The sequence below is a fragment of the Cannabis sativa genome, chromosome X (genome assembly GCF_029168945.1).
Source record: "Cannabis sativa cultivar Pink pepper isolate KNU-18-1 chromosome X, ASM2916894v1, whole genome shotgun sequence".
Classification (NCBI taxonomy): domain Eukaryota; kingdom Viridiplantae; phylum Streptophyta; class Magnoliopsida; order Rosales; family Cannabaceae; genus Cannabis; species Cannabis sativa.
The window spans coordinates 5,222,739-5,241,831 of NC_083610.1; the positions used below are offsets into that span (position 1 = coordinate 5,222,739).

Here is a 19,093-nt window from a genome sequence, read left to right on the forward strand (position 1 = left end):
ACTCAAATGTTTTTAATGGTTGGTGTTTTTCTTCAAATATTGCTTGGCACTCGGGAGGGAAAATTGTGATTGCGTGGAATCCTTGCCGATTTACTGTTGATATTATCAAATGTACTAGTCAACTAATGCATTTGAGGATCTCAACTATTGAAGGATTTAATAGCCTACTCACGGTTATTTACGCTTCAAATAGTAGGGAAGAGAGAAAAGGTCTTTGGAAGGATTTATGTGATCTGTCTACTAGTGAAAATTGGTGTATAATGGGCGATTTCAATGATATTCTTGCCAAGGAAGAGAGAGTGGGGCATAGGGTAAGGACTCATCCTGACTCTGATTTCCTTACTTGTGTGAATTCTTGCCAGCTTGAGGATGTTAAAGCTAGTGGAAATTTTTTCACTTGGAACAATAAGCAACCAGGGAATGATAGAATTTATTCTAAGATAGACAGAATTATGGCCAATCAAGCTTGGATTGGGAAATATGAATTTGCTGAAGCTGTATTTCTTAATGAGGGACTTTTTGACCATTCTCCAGCTATTCTGACCTTGCATCCTCAAATATTTGGGGGGAAAAAGCCGTTTAAGTATTTTCGGATGTGGAAATCTCACCCTAAGTATGACCTTTTTTTAAAGGATGCTTGGTGCTTGGGAACTTCAGGTAGTAAGATGTATCAAGTTGTTTGCAAGCTGAAGTATTTTAAAGAGAGATTGAGGAACTTAAACAAGGAAGCATTTAGTGATCTTCATCAGCAAGTGATTGGGGCCAAGGCTTCTCTGGATAATATACAAAGTCAACTACAACAACAGCCACTTGAGGAGAGTTTACATCAGATGGAAAGGTTAGCCCGTGAGCAGTTGATACAAAAGCAGCAGGCTTATTCTATGTTTCTAAAACAGAAAGCTAAATTGGAGTGGATTCAAGATGGAGACTCAAATTCTGCCTTATTTCATGCTTGCATTAAGCATAGAATAAGGCAAAACCGAATCCTTTCCATAGAAAATCAAGGGGGCAGCAGAGTTACAGATCCTGAACTTATTACATCAGCATTCCTAGAGTTTTATAAAAGCTTACTTGGAACTAAAAGAGAGCAGAGGAAGGTTGTAGATAGCAAGGTTCTTAGAAATGGCCCGATTCTCTCTCCAAGTCAGGCTGATTCACTTATACAGGTGTTCACTAAGGATGAGATCAAAAAGGCAGTCTTCAGCATACCTGCAAACAAATCTCCGGGGCCAGATGAATTTTCTAGTGGATTTTATCAAGACAACTGGGAGATTATTGGTGAGGACATATGTGCTGCAGTGCAATCTTTTCTGAGTTCAGGTAACATCTTAAAAGAAATCAATTCTACTATAATTACTTTGGTGCCTAAGGTGAAATGTCCTAGTTCTGTTAAAGATTTTAGACCCATAGCTTGTTGCAATGTGATTTACAAGATTGCTACCAAGCTTTTGAGTTCTAGAATCAATAACATCCTTCCTTCAATAATTTCACAATCTCAAGGTGGTTTTGTTAAAGGGAGGTTTATTGGGCATAATATCTTGATTTGTCAAGATTTGGTTAGGCACTATGGTAGAAAGGCAAACAAACCGAGTTGCTTGATAAAGCTAGATTTGCAAAAGGCGTATGACACAATTGAGTGGAGTTTCATTGAAGAAATGTTAGTTGGATTGAATTTTCCTCCAAACTTCATCCATCTAATCATGAACTGTATCACAACTCCTAGATTCTCTTTGATGTTTAATGGAAGTCTACATGGTTTTTTTGAATCTCAAAGAGGGATCAGACAAGGTGATCCAATTTCTCCTCTGCTTTTTGTTCTAGGAATGGAATACTTATCGAGACTGATGAAGAAAGTGGGGGAAAAAGAGGGATTTCATTTTCATGACAGATGTGCTAGTCTGAAATTGAATCATCTTGCATTTGCTGATGATGTGTTATTATTCTGTCATGGGGAGTTTATGAGTATCTTATACATGTTACAGGCACTCAAAACTTTCTCACTCACATCTGGTTTATATCCTAATGCTACCAAAACTGCCCTGTATTGTAGTAACATGAAGCCTGCTGAACTCAATCGCATTATACAGATATCTGGTTTCAGTAGACAGGAAATGCCTTTCACTTACTTAGGGATACCAATCTGTGGGAAAAAGATTTCAGGAAAGGAATGTGATATCCTAGCTGAGAAAATGACTGCTAGAATCAGAACTTGGAGTTCTAGGAATCTTTCCTTTGCTGGGAGGACCACATTAATAAACTCTGTTCTCATTGCTATACAAGCATACTGAAGTCAAATCATGATCCTTCCAAAGAAAGTTTTGAGATCTATTGAAGCCATTTGTAGGGCTTTCCTTTGGAAAGGGAATTCTATGTTTCAAGGTGCTGGTTCTGTTGCTTGGCATTTCATTTGTCAACCGAAGGCTGGTGGAGGATTAGGGATCAAGGACTTGGAAACTTGGAATAAGGCTGCAATAAGTAAGTATATTTGGGCAATCTCAAATAAACAAGAGAGTTTATGGCTTAAATGGGTACACAGTGTCTATATAAAGAGTCAATCATGGGAGACCTACTCTCCTTCCATACATTCCAGCTGGTATTGGAAGAAAATGGTGGCATTGAAAGATCATATCCGAGACAAGGTAGACTTTGATACTTTCCATAAGCAAAAATATCATGTTGCAGCAGGTTACAAAATGTTCTCTCCTCCTATAACTAGGCTGCATTGGAGTAAAGAGGCTTGGTCTAGACTTAACATCCCAAAGCATAGTGTTATTGTTTGGTTAGCAATGCTTAACAGGTTAAAGACACAAGATAGATTGCTGAAATTTGGTATGCAAGTGCAGGGGACCTGCTGCCTTTGTGAGATGGAACCCGAGACCTGTAAGCATCTATTCTTTGAGTGTTCTGTTGCTGAGAATTGTTTGCAGGTTCTGAAGTTATGGCTGAGCTGGTTTGCCCAAACCAGCAGCCTCCAACAACTTCTCAAGTGGATTGGGAAGTCAAAACTTTCCAAATTTAAAAAGGGTGTATACACGGCTGCTATTGTAGGGCTGGTGTATAATATTTGGAAGTCTCGGAATGAAATTATTTGGCAAAATGGTCGAGTTAACCCGACTAGAATTGTTGAAGAAACAAAGTGGAACATTAAGGCTCGGATTGATAGAGTGATGCCTAAAAAAGTCAAGCCTAAGGATAGAGAATGGTTCCTCCTTTTGTAATTCATAACACATTTTTGTCTCTAATCTTGTTCTTTGATTCCCATCTTGATATAAATGTATACATAGAGTTTCGGCCCTTTGCTTGGGTGCGTTTAGTTTGTAAGAAGTTTGTTTTGTGCAATACAATTTCTTGATTTATCAAAAAAAAAAAATTGAGTTTTATATAATGACCTCAAAATTTAAATCGTCTTATGCTTATGTAATCTCAGTGATTACATGAGGCCATCTTCAGTATAAAACTCATATTTAGTGTTAAAATCTACACCAAAAACTTACTATTTCAATACTATTCTTTTTTAATTCCAATCACAAAACTAAAAATATATTCTTTATCATTTTATTATTTAATTAATATAATAAAAATATTTTAATATTAAATATTTATTAAATCTAATAAATTATATTAATAAATATTAAAATATATTATTTAATCATTAAAAAAATATATACCGTAGTCTACAGTGCCCACCATTATTAGTGGGACGCTGTAGAGTTCCATGAAAATATGTTGACTTTTACAGTGTGGTTGGAGCATTTTGAGGGAAAAATGACAGTATATATAAGTTTTTGCCGTGTCATTGGAGATGGCCTGAGAATGTATGTAGGTAACAGAATTACATGTGAGGGCATGTGAAACTAAAGTGTACTAAATTATAATTCTACCTATTTGTGGAACAAAGAATTTAATTCAAATACTTTCCATGTACAACTACTTATCTCCATAACAAACACCCCATTAATGTAAAAAATATATTTTTACATTAAGTTGCTAAAGTAAACATATATTTTTATAGTGTTTAGATAAAAATATATTTTTTATAGTGTAAAAAAGAGGTATTTTTTGATATATATTTTTTTTAATTAAGTTGCTAAAGTAAACATAGAAATTCAAATTTCTCTTTTATTATTCGCTATCGGACCAAGATGTAATGGTTTAATATTTTTAAAATTAATATTTATAGTTAAATTTGTTTATTACCAATTAATGGGTAATACCCATAAGTTTTCCATATATAAATATATTATATAATATGTTATATGGGGATTATTTCACTAATGGTACATGGAATGGAATGAAATGAAATATTCTCTTTATACTTAGTTCATTGGATTTTTAACTTGGCATATTTAATTACCATTTTGTTAGAAAATAGAGTAATTTGCGGCAAAATCTCCCAAACTATTAATTTACTTGTAAAAAATCATCCAACCTCATATTTTGGTTGGAAAATCCTCCAAAGTATTGTTCCGTTTACATTTTTAAGGTATCGTCTATCCAGCCTCGTTAAGTCTTAATTTTGCCCACGTGATAATGACAAATTACTAAAAAATTATCCTATGTGGCCATATTTTACAAAATAAAATAAAAACTTTAAGAGTAATTTGCGGCAAACCCCCCAACTATCAATTTACTTGCAAAAAACCATCTAAAAAACTTTAAGGTTGGATGATGATAATAGATCAAAATTTTCTACAATAGGTACAAATATAAATATAATTTAGAATACATATCTAGAAATATTTGAAAGCTATTCCTAACTAATTAATAAATAATATAAGTTTATTTGTTTAGTCACTAAATTATATTATAATTACTCATCAATTATTAAATTATTATTTCTTATCCAACAACGATTTATTTTATTTATCATACTAACTCAAAAAATATAAAATTAATAAATAATTAAAAAATTAAAATATCTTAGCTATCGAAAATAAATATTTATTTTTTAGTCATTAAATTACATTATAATTACTCATCAATTATTAAATTATTATTTCTTATCCAACAATGATTTATTTTATTTGTGTTTATGCTATGGATCTAGAATTCTATGATAAATTATCCATCAAATATTATATGATTTATTTTTATTTGCAATATTATTTATTTTATTATATCATACTTTGTATAATATTTTTATAGTATTTATTTATTAATAATAAGTTAAAAAAATATAAAATAAATTAATAAATAATTAAAAAAAATATCTTTACTATCAAAAATAAATACCTAACACACCGCACAAAGGGAGACTAAAAAAATATGCTACAACTATCAATCTATATTCTTTCAAAAAAAAAAAACTATCAATCTATATATATTCTTATTTTTAAAGAAAAAATTATGTATATTCTTATTTTTTTAACAATTATATACACTCTTATTTTAAAAAATTCATGTACGCTTATAACTTTCTTATTTTTTTATTATATTAAAATTTCATAAATATTAATATTATTTAATTGAAAGAAAAAAAATATATGCTAATTTTTAAATATATATCATTCACCTACAATTTATATATATTGTTATTTTAAAAAATAAATCATCTACAATTTAAAACAATATTTATGTGTGTATATACCATAAGTCATAAGATCTAACCATCATCTTATAGTCTACACGGTCATCTTCGTTTTCAAACTTTTATTTCATTGTTTTATTCTTAATTGTTAATACGATGATGACAATGACCTTTAATATAATAATGATTACAACTTATAAGAGATATAGTGAAAGTAAGATAAGATGAGTACAATAATTTTAAAATTATGATGAGTTTTGTATAGATTTATAAGTAATATTTTTTAAATCTTATTTTTTCATATATATTATATAAAAAAATATCAAAATTTGAAATTTAACATAGTTTTATAAATTAATTATTGCTAAAAATAAATACAACAGCACGTGAAGCGCAGTTTGTTCACTAGTTAGTAATAAGTAGGGTTGTCTTACGTTATTTATTCATTCAAGAAAAAAAACTACATTTTTTTTTATGGGTATAATTCTGAGTTTATGTTTAGTTATTTTTAAGCGAGTAAATTTTTGTATTGATGCTATGAATTGAAGTATAAGTGATTTATAGGTATTTTGTTCAATCGTATTATATTGAATATACGTTTGGATGATTTTTAGTTATTATTTAGTTAATATTGATGTAACGTCACTGCTTCAAGCTTATTGGGCCCTTACACCCACAGAATGATGGCTCTTATTGTAAAGACCGCATATGATTAATACTTTGGATTATTAAATAATTAGGGTTTATGTATGAGATTTTGTTATTATTAATAAAAATACAAATTATGGGAATTTATTTGAGTTCGTATATGTTTATTATGCTATTTATGTAAATTTTTCAATTTCTGTAATTGCGTTCGGAAGCTGTGGAAAGCGACGTTAGGCCTATAGAGAGTCGTATTTTATATGATTTAGAGTTTATTCGAGGTATCATTGTTAGATATTTGAAGCGTTGGAGTTACCAGGGGTTTGAAAATGACTTAAATACCCTTATGGGTTAGTAGCTAATTAGTAAATAGCTAGAAGGGTATAGTGGTCTTTTTGAGTTAAGCCTTGTTTTGTCTTTTATGGTGATATATGCTGAATATAGGTTTAATATTTTTTAAAAAAGAAAAAAAGAAAGAAGGAACCTAATTACTTAAATAGAAAATTGAGAAAAACCTAGACATTTCCTAAGTCTTTCTCTCATTCTCTTTCGAACCACCAAGCTTCGCAAGGAAAGAGGGATTTCATTGCTGTAATTCTCAAAGTTCTAGCAAGAATTTGATACTCCAATCAAGGTATGAACCCCTAGGTATTTTATTTGAGTTTTAGCTAAGTTTAGGTTGTATATAGCATGAATTTTGGTGTTTAAGTTGCTGTAGGTTCTAAGGGGGTTTGATTTGGTAATCTGGAGATTGTTTAATATTGGTTAAGTTAGTTTGAGCTGGAATTATGGGTTGAATTGAGATTTGAGCAAAGTTTGAGCTTAAGAACTCAAACATAGCTCTCTAATGGTGGAATTGGATTTTGTGTGTTTTGTTGAGTTCTATTGCTTGGGATTGGTTTAGTATAATGCATACAGGTATTCTGGAAGTTTTGGGAAGATTTGGGATTGATTTGATTTAAGGGGAAGAATTTTGGGTTCCCAGCTCAGAATCGGAATTTCGGTTCCTGGGGGCCTGCTGCAACCAGTCGACCGGTTGGTGCCAGGAACCGGACTTCTGGTTGGCAACCGGTCTGCCGGTTGGGGCTTTTTCCCGAGCCTTAGTTTTTCCCGTTTTTGCGTAATTTAGGGTATTGGCATCCTAATTATCGATAGGATTAATCTTAGTTTGGATTTTACATCCCCGATAAGTGTTTTAGCGTGTCTCTCACCGAGTTCTTAAAATTATGATTTAGGGCCCTGTAAAGCGTCGAGCTGCAATTTCCACTCAGGCTGACCGGCACACTTGAGCACGGAACGAGGTAAGATAGCATAAGAATATATATATATATATGAATATATGCTTGTTTTAGATGTTTGCACTACTAGCACTAGTATGAATGTGGTTTATAGAGTGTTAGTATAGTGTTGTTTATAAATGTGGTTACGGTGTTACCAACACGAGTACCAGGGGTACGTCGTGCATGTGGTACAACACTTAGTAATTCTCGGGAGTACAGTTATGGCTCTACCAACACGAGTACAGGGTTGGTACTTTAGTGCATCTGGTACAGTGGTCGTACTTCCCTTAAGAACGTTCTTATCCATTTGGTGAGCTCAATTATTGAGCTCACGGCGGTTTAATCATAAAGCCGGCATCGCATTATTTTTATATATATATCTTGCATATCTTACTGAGTCTGTTGGCTCATCAGTTTGCTACCTTGTGTAGGTAAAGGAAAAGCAAAGCTGGAGGAACAGTGAGTTAGAGCTCGATAGTGATTGTACATATCGCGGCAGTGCAACCTGGAGGGTTTCGGTCTTTTACTATTTTGCAGTCTGTATTTTGATGTTGCATGCTAGCGAGTGAAAAAAAAATATTGTATGTACACATTAGTAAAATGCTTTTAAATTGTATTTTGATACTCGGGATCCCGATCCATATAGTTGTAAAGATATAATATATTAAAGTTATCTTTTGAGTCTAGTAAATTTAAAATGCGGGCGTTACACTTATACACGAGTACGCCATTTTGGCTACTTCATAGACTGATGACTGGCCCTACAAACCAACACGAGTATTTCCAGCATGCTTTGTCCTCACTCGCACGCTTCTTGAGAAAACTTCCCAGGAGGTCACCCATCCTAAAATTACTCCAGGTCAAGCACGCTTAACTGCGGAGTTCTGATGGGATCTGGTGCATTAGTGCTGGTATGATACAGTTAGTAGTCCCGTGATCCGTAAGGGGAAATACCGGGTAAGCTGTGCAATCCCACATTGCCTGGGGAAGGTCAAGTGGGAAGATTCTGAGATTGTATAGGTATGGGACTGCACAGTTGAAGAGAGCTTAAATGGATTGATTGGTACTACCTATATCAACAAGGTGCATCTTGTTTTTCGGTAGCCCATCATGAAAGAATTCCACAGTTAAGCGTGCTTCACTTGGAATAATTTTAGGATGGGTGACCTCCTGGAAAGTTTTCCCAGGAAGCGTGCGAGTGAGGACAAAGCATGCTGGAAACACTCGTGTTGGTCTGTAGGGCCAGTCATCATGTAACGCCCCGATATTTTGCCTTATTTTACAAAAAAATACTATTTTCATGCATAATTTGAAAAGATGAAAAAAAAAATAATTTCAATACAACAGTGGATTTTAAAAATCAAAATGCAACAGAGAAGGATCCTTCATTTGTAAAATAAGATACAGTAAGTAAATAATTTTAAATAATACATTTCCACTGTGTTAGATTTATCAACTGCTTAAAATGAAACTAAGGCACCACCGACGTTCTAGATCGTTTGCCCGTCCGTAGCCGCTCACAGTATACGTACCAGATCTGACTCTACTCACTATACATACTTCCCTGTCTAATACCTGTAGGGGGAAAGTAAGGGGGTGAGCTAAAAGCTCAGTAAGGAAATGCTTATCATACAATACCATATAATATCACACATACCATTAATGTATTTATTAAGTTTTAGCAATATCATACACCTTATTTTATAACCATAACCAAATAACTGTATACATAGAAACCTTTATCATATAGGTCCATAATAATTGTTCACACCATACATATATACAGAGATCACAACTCCAGTATCATATTCATAACATAATCATATCAATACTATAAATAATAATGTAATTACCATAACATTGGCATATCATAGCCATTACTTACATAACCCGGGCCTAGCCTGACCCTACAATATCCTGGGCCTAATCTGTCCATATAATAACATGGGCCTATGCAGCCCTACCATTGTTATAGGATAGGGTATCTCTATATTCAACAGTATCATCACTGTATCATACCCACCATAACAATCTCATACACGACTTAGTAAAATGCAGGGTAGGGTATCTCTACATTCAACGGCCTTATCCCGTATCATACCCCACCATGGTCCCCCTGTTAGGTTTTATGCCCTAAATAAAACTCCATTTCAATGTAATCTATTTTATTCAACATCAATAAAGAAACAGAAGTATTTTTCATTCATTTGTGTATGTTTTGGTTCACTTTATCAATTGCTTGTCTATTTGATTTATAAATTCATCTTAAACCCTTTTCACATACTTGATCATGTTTATTGTGCTGTCATCACATTGGAAAGTAAACATGACTATGTGAATAAAGTTTCCTAGATTTATCAAACACAGGGTTTTACTGATATGATAATCTACAACAAGAGTTTACTTGTATTTGGAGAAATACTATGTTCTTTCCAGAACATTGGTTAAAGTAAAGCTCAGGTTGGATGCATGGAGAATGTATCGGAAGGGACCGATATTGAACTTTGACTTAGATTTAATTAAACTTACCGTAAAATCTATTCAAGTCAATATCGCCAAGTTGATCCTAGATCAAATGATCTTAATCCTGTTATGATTAGGCTCAATCTCAAGAGGCTATTCGTGTTCCTTGAATTGTTAGTTAAGCCTACTTTTAGGTCAGGGTGATACGTACTTTTTGGGAACATGGTAGTGCAATTGAGTGGGAGCGCTAGCATAAACATGGAATCTATAGCTTCTATCTGGCGAATAGTAAGCAAAGGATGATCTCCTTCGAGCTTGACCAAACGAAAATAAATAGTGGAGATCTCATTTCACATAAGCTGAAATATCATTTATACGGGGTCAAGTGTTTTAAGGATAAAATACATAGTAGGGTGTTACGGTAATCTAATCCCTTTACAGTGTAGATCATTCATATAGAGGATCATTGATCACATTAGGATTATAACAATAGATAACTAATGATGTGTCTATATGGTGGAACATATAGAGCATTCTATATACTGAGAGTGCAATTCTAAGTTCTATGCGTAGATTCAACGAAGAATTAATAAGTTAGTGAATTTTAGTGCTAAATTCTTGATCTACTTATTGGAAGCTCGGTTATATAGACCCATGGTCCCCCCACTAGTTGAGATAATATTGTTTGTAAGACTCATGTAATTGATTTTGATTAATCAATTATAATTCACAAATTAGACAATGTCTATTTGTGAAATTTTCACTAAGTAAGGGCGAAATTGTAAAGAAAGAGTTAATAGGGGCATATTTGTTAATTATGATACTTTGTATGGTTCAATTAATAAATATGATAAATGACAATATTATTTAATAATTATTTATAGTTATTAAATAGTTAGAATTGACATTTAAATGATTGAATTAGGAAATTGGTATTTTTGAGAAAATCATATACAAAAGGTGTTAAAATTGCAAAATTGCAAAAAGCAAGGCCCAATCCACTAAGCCATGGCCGACCACCTTTGTAGGCTTTTTAAGTTGATATTTTCATTATTTTAATGCCAAAATAATTCAAACCTAACCCTAGTGGAATGCTATAAATAGATAGTGAAGGCTTCAGGAAAATTACACTTCACACTTTCTGAATCAGAAAAACCTGAGCCTCCTCTCTCTTCTCTAGCCGCCGCTCTCTCTCTCTATTCTTCCTTCATATTTCGAACCTACCTTAGTGATTAGAGTAGTGCCCACACACATCAAGCAATACCTCAATCATAGTGAGGAAGATCGTGAAGAAAGATCATCAGCAAAGGAGATTCAGCATCAAGGATTCAGAGAAAGAGATCCAGGTTCAGATCTTGATAATACTCTGCTACAGAAAGGATTCAAGGGCTAGAGATCTGAACGGAAGGAGTCATTTAATTCCGCTGCACCCAATGTAAGGTTTCTTAAACTTTATATGTGTTTAATTTATCGTTTTAGAAAGTTCTTATTTAGGATGTTAATAAACATACTTGTGAGTAGATCTAAGATCCTGGTAAAATAATTTCCAACAACTGGCCTCAGAGCCATGGTAATTGATTTACTTGCAAGAAATTTGGACTTTAAAACGATTGTTTGTATGTTTTTGGATGGTATCATGTTGTATTGAGTGTTATTTGATGATTGATTGATGTTTGTAAATTTTCGTGAAAAATAATTGCGATTCTGTTTCTGGAATTATTTTTATTGGATAGTATGGAAAAATTAAGCAAGTTACTTTTTTACAGAACTCAATTTCGATTTTATTTGAATTAGTTATGAATTTTTAAAGATTTGAAAAAATCGGGACGTGCTGAAATTTTCCTGCGATCGCGAAAACTGTCCGTACAGCTCACAATTTTTTCGTTTTTCTTCGATTTTTCATGCTTTTTCATGGAATTAACTTCCGATTTTTTGTGTAGTTCTATATTTATACTATTACTATTCCTAATTCAATTCTAATTATCATTTTGAATTAATTTAATATTTTTTTAAATTTAATTCAAAATATTAGTGTAATTTGAATTTGAATAGAATTAATATCTATCTTCTTGCTTAAAAATCTATCTTATTTTAAAATTTGATTATATCTTATCTTATTTTAAATTTAAAAATAAGATAATTATGATCATGTAATTTTTAAATGATATAAGATATTTTGCTAATTTTTTTTTTTAAAATTTTGTTATTTTATTTATTTAAATTACATTTAAAATTTGAAAAAGATATTCATTTATCTTTTCTAATTTTTAATTTAATTTTTATTTATAAAATAACATTTAAAATTTAAAAGTAGTTAGCAAATTTTTGAAATGATATTTAGGTTGGTTGAAACCTAATTTTTCAAAATTGTAAGTTTAATTTTAAATTTAAATATTTAATTAATTTTCGAAATTTTTTTAAATTTTTTTTAATTTTTCGAAAACTTTTTTTTAATAATTTTTCGAAATTAATTATTTAATTTAAAATTAAATAAATCCTACATCCAACTATCCAACTAACCTTGTTGCAGGAGTATGTGTTTTAACTTGTATGTAAGTTTTAAAAACCTATTATTACTTGATTGCAAATAGCCATGGTTACTTTTTGTCAGATCTAATGCTCTGATGGCTCCCTTGGTCAAGATAATAATTTGTAACAGGTTTATTTACAATCTTCTTTCATCTGTGTATGACCTAGCAACATGATAGGACCCATCCAAAGTGTGCCTGTGTGAGCCTATGTGTTTAATTTTATTACAGATGCATGTAGGTTGTTAATAAATTATCATAGTTCTTGATAGAATTTATTTAGGCCCATTTAGTTTTTGGGCCTATTCAATTAATAACAGTTATTCTTATTAAGGTTAAATTCCTCTCTTTTGGGCCTTGTGTGAGAGTTGGGAGCCATAGAAGTGGGTACGACATACTGAACCCAGCCTCCCCTCACATGAACCACCCCAATTGTGAAGGCCCATTTGTCTGATTTGAATGACTGTACTAGGTTAATTACACTAGTTTAACCTAATTAAAATTGATTAGCAACATAATTAATTTCATTTATTTTGAAATTAATTTAGAAAATCATAGTTTAAAGAATTTTATATTCTAAGCTAAACTATATGTATTTTCTTGTATTTAATTAAATATAGAATTATAACCATCTAGATTCTTTCTGAAGCTTAATTTAAAATTTTCATTAAATATTCCTATTTAAGTTGATATTTAGTTGTTTACAACTAACCAACTTAAATCTGAATATCTTTTGGATTTAAAATTTCAAAATTAAGTTGAGGAATTTTAGGCATTGGTTATTAAGATTCTTTAAATATTTTTTAGGTTAATATCTTTTCGAATATTAACTTAAAATGGAATATCTTCAAATTAAGTGGTTACAACTTAATTTTAAATTTAATTAAATCTGATTTGAAAGATATTTAAGTTGATTTTTTTTAGATTCTTCTAAAACAACTTAAACAAGATATTTTCAAATTTGTTCCATTTTATATTCAAATTTATTTTTTGAATTTAATTAATAATTAAAAATTAATTAAAGTTAATTTTTTATTTAAATCAATTTTGATTTTTCATTATTATATTATGGAACTTGTTCGATATTTATTTGAATTTATTTTCAAATTTAAACAATAATTGAAAACTAATTAAAGTTGATTTTTTTATTTAAACCAACTTTAGTTTGTAATTTTACATTATTATAATATCGAATTTAAATGATTATACAAAATACATATAATATTTTTTAAATAATGAGCTTTTAATCAAGAGACATTCGATCTCCATTGTGGGTTTTACACCGCGTTTGTTTTAGTGAGTAATCCTCCCTAATGGAGGAACGTTCATTAGCAATTTCGCAACGTTTAACCTCGCATGATAAGTAGTTTGTAAGTGTTTTGTATGGTATAGATCACCCTAATGGTGGCGACCATACTTGACTTGCAAATTATGAAACAATGGTGGGAGCTCATAAGATAGAATTGCCTTGACTCTCGCCTAAACGGGACAACGCTGAATTCCAATCTTGATCGAATAAAAGGTTGCTAGAATGGTTATCATTTTAGATGAGCTGACAACTCTATTCAATGGATGATGCTTTGACTCTCGCCTAAACGGGACACTGTATCAGTTTGTTGAAATACCTTGGAAAATAAACTATGTTAGATTTAGTATAACATAAGTCATTACTTGTTATTTTCTAAATTGTGTATGAATTTATGAGCCAAAACTTTACTTCTGTTTTATTGATGTGTTGTAGTGTCATTATGAATAACCCGCACCCCGATCCTCTCTTAGTTACTATCTTAGCAAAAGAACTCTATAGTGTGAAAATGCATCCTGATAGTTGCATTAACTCGCACCTGTTGATGATGAATCTGAAGTTCCAAAAGGTAAATCTACTAGGAATTGATTTATCAAGAGAATAATGGGTCCAACTTATCCTTAATAGTCTTCCTCCGGAGTATAACGAATTCGTTATCTCTTACATGATCAACAATTCTAACTCCTCCGACATGGACAAGCTCGAAGCAGAATTACGAGCCCATGAACGGAACTTGATTGCAATGGGTCCCCCTGGGTTTGCAATCAATAATCGAAGGAAAAGGACTAGGTATGAAGGATCTAGCAAAACTGCTTCTTCAAGTACAATTATCAGACATAATCTTCTATGTTCGAATTGTAATGAAAAGGGTCATCATGAAGAACAATGTCCCAGGCTTCTAAACAATTCAAACGAAGGTAATGCTTTTGTCTTTGAATCATGTGTTTTAGAGAACGACAAATCCATCTGGATTGTTGATTCTGGGTCTACTAACCATGCATGTTCTTCACTGCAGTTGCTTGAAACTTGGGAAAATCTGCTTCCAGGAGAGTGAAAGCTTAAAGTTGGCAATGGCGAATTAGTATCGGTCAAAGCTAGAGGAAAAGCCCGCATCAAGTTTCAACAAAGATTTTTAATTTTAGAAAATGTTTTATTTATTCCAAACTTTAGTCGAAACTTGATTAGTGTCTCATGTTTGCAAACACAATCTTATATATTGAATTTTTCGAGTAAAAATTGTTCAATTTCTCGTAATGGATTTCAAATATGTGTTGCTATAATGGAACAAGGGCTTTATGTTTTAAGACCGAGTACTCAAATCTCACTAAATAGTGAACTTTTCGGTGTAGCTAGACCTAGAAACCTAAAAAGAAAAGAGATTGATAATGATGATCAAACTTATCTATGGCATTTACGTTTAGGTCATATAGGTTTTGATAGACTCAATAGGCTCACCAAAGACGGTCCATTGAAAAATGTCGTCTTAGGTGAATTGCCAGTATGCGAGTCCTGCCTAGAAGGGAAAATGACTAAACGTTCTTTCTCTGCAAAGGGAGAGCGTGCCAAAATCCCTCTAGGGATAGTGCATTCCGATGTCTGCGGATCTTTGAATGTCAAAGCCCGAGGTGGTTATGAGTATTTTGTCACTTTCATTGATGATTTCTCTAGATATAGTTTTCTTTACCTAATGCAAAAGAAATCTGAAACGTTTGAAAAGTTTTAGGAGTTTCATGCTTTGGCCCAAAACCAATTAGGTAAATCATTAAAGATCTTGCGAACTGATAGGGGTGGAGAATATATGGATATGCAGTTCAAAGATCATTTAATTGAACTTGGAATTGAATCCCAATACACTGCCCCAGCCACTCCACAACAAAATGGAGTTGCAGAAAGAAGAAATCACACTCTTTTGGAAATGGTTAGGTCTATGCTGAGTTATTCAACTCTGTCTACGTCCTTCTGGGGATATGCTATACAAATGGCAAATGACATTCTAAATGTTGTTCCATCTAAAGCAGTCCCTAAGACACCCGTCGAACTTTGGAATGGTCGAACACCTAGTTTACGCCATTACAGAATTTGGGGGTGCCCTGCTCATGTCTTAAGAAAGAAAGAAGGCTAACTTGAATCACGTACCGACGTATGCATGTTTGTCGGAAATTCTAAAGAGACTAGGGGTGGACTATTTTATAGTCACAAGGATAATAAAGTGTTTGTTTCTACAAATGCTACCTTCCTTGAAGTGAACTATATTAAAGACTACAAACCGAAAAGTAAAGTTGTTCTAGAGGAATTGCTATCAGATATAAGTCCTTCCAATGTTCCGTCCTCTTCCACTCGTGAAGAAGAAAATCTCACTCCCTCAGTTGAACAAACTAAGAAATCTACTACTAAAGTTTCTGTTCAGAAGACAACCGTACCTCGTCGTAGTGGGAGGGTTTCAACAAAACCTGCTCGTTATGGCTTGGATGGTGAAATCAATATGGTCGTAGGTGACGGTATTGATGACGATCCATTAACCTATAAACAGGCAATGGCTAGTCCGCAACGGAAACGATGGTCAGCCGGCATGGATTCAGAAATGGATTCCATGAAAAAGAACAAAGTCTGGGAATATGTAGACGCACCTGACGCCTATCATCCGATAGGATGCAAGTGGGTTTACAAGAAGAAAAGAGGAGCTGGAGGCGAAGTCGAAACTTTTAAAGCTAGACTTGTAGCCAAGGGTTATACCCAAAGAGAAGGCGTGGACTATGAGGAAACTTTTAGTCCTGTTGCCATGCTCAAATCCATCCGAATTCTTCTCTCCATAGGCCGCCGCTTTCGATTATGAAATCTGGCAAATGGATGTCAAGACTGCCTTCCTTAATGGGGTACTTGAAGAAACCATCTATATGGAGCAACCAGAAGGTTATGTTCTTCCTGGGCAGGAAAAGAAAGTTTGCAAGTTAAACAGGTCTATCTATGGACTTAAGCAAGCTTCTCGCTCATGGAACAAGAGGTTTGATGAAATCATCAAGACCTACGGCTTTCTTCAGAATGAAGATGAACCTTGTGTTTACCAACTCAAGGAAGACCAAATAGTAGTATTCCTGGTCCTTTATGTTGATGACATTTTGATCATTGGAAACAATGTCAAGAAAATGACTCACATCAAGGAATGGCTCAACACTCAATTCGATATGAAAGATTTGGGTGAAGCAGCCTATGTTCTTGGTATTCAGATTATCAGAAACCGGAAGAACAGATCTCTTGCTCTCTCTCAAACAACCTACATAGACAAAGTCTTAGAGAGATTCTTCATGAACAATGCCAATGGGGCAAACATGCCTTCTAGATATGGTATTCGTCTATCTAAGGAACAGTCACCGACTGATCCTCAAGAGATAGAAGACATGGCGAATATTCCATATGCCTCTGCAGTTAGAAGTCTAATGTATGCAATGTTATGCACTAGACCTGACATCTGTTATGCTGTTGGAATCGTGAGCAGGTATCAGTCTAATCCAGGACAAGAACATTGGAATGCAGTTAAGTATATTCTGAAATACTTAAAGAGTACAAGGAATCTTGTGTTAGTCTACAAGGGTGGTGCTTTAAATCCCATAGGCTACACTGATTCAGATTTCCAGGCAAGTCTTGAAGACAGGAAATCTACATCTGGGATGGTGTTTACTCTTGGGGGTGGAGCAGTGGTTTGGAGAAGTGCTAAACAAACCGCGATATCAGACTCAACTATGGAAGCTGAATATATAGCAAGAAAATGGAAGTCCGCTAAAGAACTTGTCTAGCTAAGAAAGTTCTTCACCAGCATAGGAGTTGTTCCTGGAATGGAAAAGCCTCTGGTACTACTCTGTGATAACAATGGAGCAATAGCAAACAGTAAAGAACCTCGAAGCCACAAGAGAAGCAAACACATTGAAAGGAAGTATCACATTATCAGAGAATACGTGGCAAGAGGGGATGTACTAGTTGAGAAAGTTGACACAGAGGACAACCTAGCTGATCCATTTACCAAAGTCCTGGCCGTGACAGCCTTTGAAAAGCACCGTCAGAATTTAGGATTAATTGATATATACTAATTAGTTTTATATTAGTGCAAGTGGGAGTTTGTTAGGTTTTATGCCCTAAATAAAACTCCATTTCAATGTAATCTATTTTATTCAACATCAATAAAGAAACAGAAGTATTTTTCATTCATTTGTGTATGTTTTGGTTCACTTTATCAATTGCTTGTCTATTTGATTTATAAATTCATCTTAAACCCTTTTCACATACTTGATCATGTTTATTGTGCTGTCATCACATTGGAAAGTAAACATGACTATGTGAATAAAGTTTCCTAGATTTATCAAACACAGGGTTTTACTGATATGATAATCTACAACAAGAGTTTACTTGTATTTGGAAAAATACTATGTTCTTTCCAGAACATTGGTTAAAGTAAAGCTCAGGTTGGATGCATGGAGTATGTATCGGAAGGGACCGATATTGAACTTTGACTTAGATTTAATTAAACTTACCGTAAAATCTATTCAATTCAATATCGCCAAGTTGATCCTAGATCAAATGATCTTAATCCTGTTATGATTAGGCTCAATCTCAAGAGGCTATTCGTGTTCCTTGAATTGTTAGTTAAGCCTACTTTTAGGTCAGGGTGATACGTACTTTTTGGGAACACGGTAGTGCAATTGAGTGGGAGCGCTAGCATAAACATGGAATCTATAGCTTCTATCTGGCAAATAGCAAGCAAAGGATGATCTCCTTCGAGCTTGACCAAACGAAAATAAATGGTGGAGATCTCATTTCACATAAGCTGAAATATCATTTATACGGGGTCAAGTGTTTTAAGGATAAAATACATAGTAGGGTGTTACGCTAATCTAATCCCTTTACAGTGTAGATCATTCATATAGAGGATCATTGATCACATTAGGATTATAACAATGGATAACTAATGATGTGTCTATATGGTGGAACATATAGAGCATTCTATATACTGAGAGTGCAATTCTAAGTTCTTTGCGTGGATTCAACGAAGAATTAATAAGTTAGTGAATTTTAGTGCTAAATTCTTGATCTACTTATTGGAAGCTCGGTTATATAGACCCATGGTCCCCCCACTAGTTGAGATAATATTGTTTGTAAGACTCATGTAATTGATTTTGATTAATCAATTATAATTCACAAATTAGACAATGTCTATTTGTGAAATTTTCACTAAGTAAGGGCGAAATTGTAAAGAAAGAGTTAATAAGGGGCATATTTGTTAATTATGATACTTTGTATGGTTCAATTAATAAATATGATAAATGACAATATTATTTAATAATTATTTATAGTT

The 19,093-nt window shown here is 33.1% G+C and overlaps 1 protein-coding gene across 1 annotated transcript; it reads left to right on the plus strand.

Moving 5' to 3' along the window:
• Nucleotides 1-2,297: 2,297 nt before the first annotated feature.
• Nucleotides 2,298-3,218, plus strand: LOC115710908 (uncharacterized). Its single transcript, XM_061105769.1, has one exon. The coding sequence runs from the start codon at nucleotides 2,298-2,300 to the stop codon at nucleotides 3,216-3,218; it is 921 nt and encodes a 306-aa protein (XP_060961752.1).
• Nucleotides 3,219-19,093: the final 15,875 nt, after the last annotated feature.